Source organism: Eriocheir sinensis, chromosome 25, assembly GCF_024679095.1.
Source record: "Eriocheir sinensis breed Jianghai 21 chromosome 25, ASM2467909v1, whole genome shotgun sequence".
Classification (NCBI taxonomy): Eukaryota; Metazoa; Arthropoda; class Malacostraca; order Decapoda; family Varunidae; genus Eriocheir; species Eriocheir sinensis.
This window is the reverse complement of record NC_066533.1, coordinates 13334077-13340680: the sequence shown is the minus strand read 5'-3', so window position 1 is coordinate 13340680 and position 6604 is coordinate 13334077. Positions and strand designations below refer to the sequence as shown.

General features: G+C 40.6%; 1 protein-coding gene across 1 annotated transcript; it reads right to left on the bottom strand.

Annotated features, from left to right (window-relative positions):
* Positions 1–3550: 3550 nt before the first annotated feature.
* On the bottom strand, positions 3551–6322 carry LOC127003424 (39S ribosomal protein L53, mitochondrial-like). Its single transcript, XM_050870113.1, has 3 exons — positions 6151–6322; positions 4766–4878; positions 3551–4339 (listed from the first exon to the last, which is right to left on the bottom strand). The coding sequence occupies exons 1-3, from the start codon at positions 6300–6302 to the stop codon at positions 4188–4190; spliced, it is 417 nt and encodes a 138-aa protein (XP_050726070.1). The 5' UTR covers positions 6303–6322; the 3' UTR covers positions 3551–4187.
* Between the last annotated feature and the right edge of the window lie 282 nt (positions 6323–6604).

Here is a 6604-nt window from a genome sequence, read left to right as displayed (position 1 = left end):
GCTGGTATTGTTTGGCCTTCGGGGGGAATTTGCATTTTTTCACTCTTTTACCTCATATTCAGTTTACGAGTGAATAAGTATATGAGATTCAGTATTTTATTAATCTCATACACGAGAGAGAGAGAGAGAGAGAGAGTGAGTGGGAAGCTGGGGGAGGCTGTCTGAAGAACCCATACAAAATAAAATTAAAACTCAAATTCAACGAAGCTTCTTAACATATGTTTTTACCAGCACAGGTTTGTCAAGAATTACCTTCCTCAACACCCCTCCCCCCACTCCACCCCATTCCACCATCGGAATCCTCGATCCCACCCGCGGCTATCGATCCTGCTCTTATTTCTCCACTCTGGCCCCCACCGCTGCTGCCTTCATTATTTACTGTCACTAGAAGCTAGCTGTGACAAGGGAATAACAGGCAGCTAGTTGAGGGAAATGCGTAGTAGCTAAATGCGTCACTAATAATTAATTGTGAATTCGAATTATAACGTCCTATACCAAATATAGCCTACCTAAAAATTAAGTTATGTAATGAAACCATCTTCTAATACAACTTCACATCATCCATTCTGTCACCAAATCAAGATACATTTGGTATAACTGCTCCTTGGCATATATAACGTCAATAGATAAATATATGAAAAGTACTAAAAATAAAAACATAAGCCTATAATCGCCCCCTCACTAAGAGTCAAACAGTTGGAAAATGTCATCTCCGAGTAATCAAACAAAGAGAGCAGTTGGTAATTTAGTTTATTGAGAAGAATCATAAGAATCCCGTGGCCCGTGTGTGTGTGTGTGTGTGGGTCATTCACCTCCACCACGCTGGGTGAACACCACCTCCCCGCGGCCCCTCACACCTCGCCCTCAGAACACGGCTTGGGAAGGGCCAGAACACCAAGTTATTACAGATATTTGATGATGAGAAACCGTAACATATCTTCAATGCGGACTTTCACACCTCGCCTTCAGAACATGGCTTGGGAAGGGCCAGCCAGAACACATTATTACAGATATTTGATGAACATATCTTCAATGCGGCCCCTCACACTTCTCCCTCAGAACACGGCTTGGGAAGGGCCAGAACACCAAGTTATTACGGATATTTGATGATGAGAAACCGTATCATATCCCATTTACTTGTATCAATAAACTATCAATCAATTTCAATCAATATCCTCAATGCGGGCCCACACACCTCCTTCAGAACTGAGGGTATAGAACGAAGGAAGGGTAGAACATCAAATTATTAGATGTTAGATGATGAGAAACAGTAACATGTCTTCAATTATTCCCACACCTCTCCTTCAGAGCAGAGGGTATAGAACGAAGGAAGGGTAGAACATGAAATTACTGGATGTTTGATGATGAGAAATCGTGACATATCTTCAATGCGGGCCCACACACCTCTCCTTCAGAACAGCAGAACACCAAACTGTTAGATATTTGATGATGAGAAACCGTGACATATCTTTAATGCGGGCCCACACACCTCTCCTTCAGAACAGCAGAACACCAAACTATTAGATATTTGATGATGAGAAACCGTGACATATCTTCAATGCGGGCCCACACACCTCTCCTTCAGAACAGCAGAACACCAAACTATTAGATATTTGATGATGAGAAACCGTGACATATCTTTAATGCGGGCCCACACACCTCTCCTTCAGAACAGAGGGTATAGAACAAAGGAAGGGTAGAACATCAAATTATTAGATGTTTGATGATGAGAAACAGTAACATTATCTTCATTCCGACCCCTGGCTCACACCTCGCCTTCAGAACACGGCTTGGGAGATGCTAGAAAACGCACGGTTACAGATATTTGGTGATTAGAACCGAGAACGCATAACATATCTCTAATGCCCTCCTTCTACACTTCACACAATGCCCTTCCTAGCCTGATGATGTTAATGATATATAATGATACTCCATATGACAGCCAGATATTTGGTGCTATATGATAATTTGTATAATCTAGTTACATTGCATGATAAGTTCTTATTAAAAAGGCTGGTCCTCAAAGCTGTAAACTAACATTGCTGTATTTCCATGGCTATTATTAAATGTTTCAAATGCTATGTAGAATTGATTAACCCAAGGCAGGTCAGGCATCTAAAATTTATACAGCACAAGTTCAGCTATGAAAGAACACAATGCCTTATCCTTGTGATGAACATGTGATACCGTGCTAACGAGCCAATTCAGTTACTTCACAATAAATTAACACATTGTGATGAACATGTGATACCGTGCTAATGAGCCAATTCAGTTACTTCACAATAAATTAACACAAGGCCATACATTTAAGATTTACATAGCACGAGTCCAGCTATAAGAAAACACAACTCACAAATCCACCATGAAGCTGATGTGCCAGGTAAAATTTTATAATGTTCCATACCTGTTCAGTCCACTATACAAAGACCTCTGATAACTTGAATAGTTTTACTACTGACATGGGCTCCCAGAGTATCTTCCTTGGAATAATTCTCACCACCTAACACGCAGAACAACATCAAAACAAGGTGTCAAAAGCAATACATGGACTTCACAGGCAACCAAGGAATACTAAATAAATCTCATTGTAAATATTAGCTGCAACAGGGCCTGATTTCCAGCATTAATAAAGTTCAAATTGCAAAATACTTCAACCAATTGCCTTCAAAATGGTACTAAACAGAAAAAAAAATCTTTGTTACTCCTAAAATGTAAGTTGAAAACATTGTCCTAATCCTTAACTGCCTTAATGTCTGCGCTTCCCAAGTCTTCAATATGAAATACTATACATCATGTAATCGTAGGTACATAATTTCTCCAGTAAAACTCCTTATATGTAAACCTCAACAATACAGGTGCAAGATGAGCAGGTAACATGATAAATAGGATACTACACCTCCTTCAATCGTGCAAACTCGTGCCCAACTTGCTGTGACTAGTATGCAGTACTGGTCTGTAAACTATGAGCCGAGTTAAAGGATTCAAGCTCATGTACTACGTTCCGATGCTTTAAATGAACACTCCACAACAGACAGCAGAACACAGGATAACTTTCAGCCTGACTGTGATATAAAACACTGATGAATATTCTTCTTCCAGGTGACAAGTACAATTTAGTAAATGTGTACAGTGCCTAACAGACTAGAGGAATAATTTGTTTTGTGTATAATAAGATGCTGGTGTACTGGATTTAACTATGAGGTTACTTTTCTATTGGTTATGGGATACAATATGAGAACTCCTTGTCTTTCCAGTCGTAAGATTTCATAAGATCCAAATCAGTAATTAAACAATACAATAAATTATATATGAGTTGAGGAAGGGGTGCCCAACCTCCATGTGAGATTCATAAACAAAATTCATTAAAAAGAGTAAAGAAAGGAAAGCGAAACATAGAACACATGGAGGTAAAAGGTGTCAAATGTAAATATAAAGGAGATCAAAAGGAAATAAAAAAGGGGAGAAACAAGGTAATAAAAAATGTGGAGCAAGGATAACAAAAGGTACAGGATCACACATTAAACCCAAAACATAGGAACCAGATCTCACATCCTCGTCAGATTTCCTTTTCCAATCCTGCTGCTGGTGGTGTCAATGCTACTCTAACGGTTTCAAGGTTATGTACCGAGAGGCGATGAAGGACACTATGATGGTGGCTAAGGTGAAGCAGCCAGCAAAGACGTACCAGGTGTCCTCATCGAAGACGTCGGTGAAGGCCGGTACACTGTCATACACCTTGTTGACGATGCTCATGGTGGCCTCATACTTGCGTTGCGCTTGAGTCGACATGGTGGTGGTAGTGGTGGTGGTGTGACGTCAAGTGACAAAGAATAAAAGTGGTGGTGGTGGTGGTGGTAGGACACACAAGCACACAATAAAGTTTAGTGTAGGGTGTGGTGAATATCAAAGGGCAAAAGAAGGTCAGGAGGAAGGTTGGTACTAATGGGAGAGTGCCAAATCAAATGCCACAATAATCAGCAATAATGAAGCAGACTCCCAACCAAAACCAAGACCAAGGTGGAACGTCAGAACAAAGCTGGTAAAGGTGGAATGCCAGTATGTGAGCAGATGATGCCTCCAATCACACTGTTTCTAGGCTCTAAATGATTCTTCGTTATATATATAAATCCCCAGTAAAAAAGACTAACGTATTATATTTAAGTATTTACACGGTGAGTGATTTCCTTCTATCTCCTCTTCTGTGACTTGGTTTGCTTGGGCTTGGCAACCTCGGTACTTTCCTCTGCCTTGGCCTTGCTGCTCACCAACTCATTGTATTTCTGAAGAATCTCAAGAGTTTGCAGGTTGTTGGCCTTGAACAGGATTTTCTTGTTGTCAACTGAAAGCAACAAATATCAGTTAGAGGTGCATGGTAAAATTCTTGGTCAGTACAATGTAGGTCGGTATTATAAGACACTTTGGATTCTTACATCAACTATTTCTAAAGGTCAAAGAGGGGATCCATTGGGTTATCATGGGTGTTTTCTTAGGTTCATGGTATAAAAGAAGGGTCAAACTACCACCAGGGTCATAAAACTACTGGAAATGCCCAAAACTCCAATGAAAGCCTTGGCAAATAAGTGAACTCAGAAGACAAAATATTTTAAAATATGACCCATAGTTTAAATAGAGCAATAAGTATTATGTACAATGTCACATCAACTGAAGATAGAAACAAAAAATAGAGTTGAATTGACCTAGTCTTTTATATACTACTCAAGAGAAGTAATATAGGAAGAAAATGCATTGTGTGTCATGAACTCACCCAGTTTAACGAGTACGGTTGGCTCCGCTCGGGTGTTGACGATGTTAGTCTTCAGAATACATTTGAGGTTGGTGTCACGGACCTTCTCCTGGTAGAAGTAATTTGAAAGATTTCTGTGGACAGAGTTAGTACTGATGAGTGACTATTCTTCATTCTACATTAAATATTCAACTAGGTAAAACTATAGAATCACACCCAATTCAAGATGGCCCTATGCATATTTTTAAACTAATAAAACCTAACATTAACCCAAAAAGTAATTTGTGACGGAAACAGTTCACAGTGATATCAGCACATTAAAATATGGTAATTATTGAGAATCACTACGGGCCTCTAAAATACGATATTACGCCTCCACATTTTACTTAAGGGACGAAATACATGTCCCTTAAGCATAATATGAAGGCGGAAAAACTTATAAGTAAAGAAAAAGTGGTAAACGTAGTGAAAATACATTGAAACGAAAAATATATGAAGTAAATTTCTGAGCGACATCAGCACATTAAAACACAGGGAAATAGCATCAACCAGCAGTGACCTGGGTGTGATTCTGTAGTAATACCAGGTCAAGAGATCCTCCACAACAACACATCTAAGGTAAAGGTCACTGAGGTAAAGACTGCACTGGCTGCCACACTCCTCCTAACAAGCCCTGGCAGGTCCACCAATAGCCACTTAACCTACATTTTACAGGCTGCGTTCAGGGCCTGCAGAAACCTTAGCAAATACCTACACTGACCCTCATAGTCACTGACATGCCTAGATTCCTATTGCTATTAACTTAATCCTCACAAAACACTTAATATCCGTAAACACAAGGGGGGGAGGAGGGAGAGGAGACAAAAATAGACACGGAATGTAACTCTGGCAGCCATGGTCAATTTCGAGTTCCTGAAGAAAACGCAATTATTTTCATGCCCAGAATTATCTACCATTGACCACTGACTTCTTAGGAGGAACTTATAGACTTAGGAGTTAGACTTAGGAGGCAGTCATAAAAATATCCCCAGAAATCATGAAACTTGGCAGCCATCAGAACCACACACACTGCAGACGATATAATTATTTTCCCGCCCAGACTTATTATTAGGAGGAACTTAGGACTTAGGAACTTGAAGAAGACTTAGGAGGAAGATAACATGAGGCAGCCATAAAAAAACAACCCCGAAATACATGGATGGACCGCAAGTAACACAATGCAGACAACAGTTATTTTCCCGCCCAGACTTATTATTAGAAGCAACTTAAGACTGAGGAGGAAGGTAATAAGAGACAGCCATGAAAAACATCCCCAGAAAACACGAATCCTGACAACCTTGAGTCTCTATCCCCACTGCAGACGACACAAATATTTTTCCAAGATGTCTCGGTTTTCCTCTTCTCACCTGACCACCACGGCGTTCTCAGTGAAGGGGTCAAAGGTGAACTCTATCTTGGCTACGGGCTTGAGGGAGAGGAGCTTTGCCTGCTTCCCTAGGGCGGAGTAAAGGCCTGCGCTGCGGGTGAGGGAGCCGTGGTAGTGCCAGGGGAGCGCCATGCTGGAGGGGGGAGGAGACTGGGGGGTACTTGGGTGTTTCTATTTTTTTGTTGGTTTTTGTTATTATTATTTGTTATTGTGACTTGTATTGGTTTTGGTGGTGGTGGTGTTGGTATGGATGGTTTAGTTTTTGTTTCTCTTGTTCCTTTCCTAATTATTATGTTATTTCTCGCTACTGTTCTTCTTTTTCTCCTTCTTCCTCCTTTTGTTCTTATTCCTCCTACTCCTCTTCACCCTTCTCCTCCTATTCTTCTTTCCCCCCTTCTCATGCTCATGCTGGAGGGGGGAGGAGACTGGGGGGT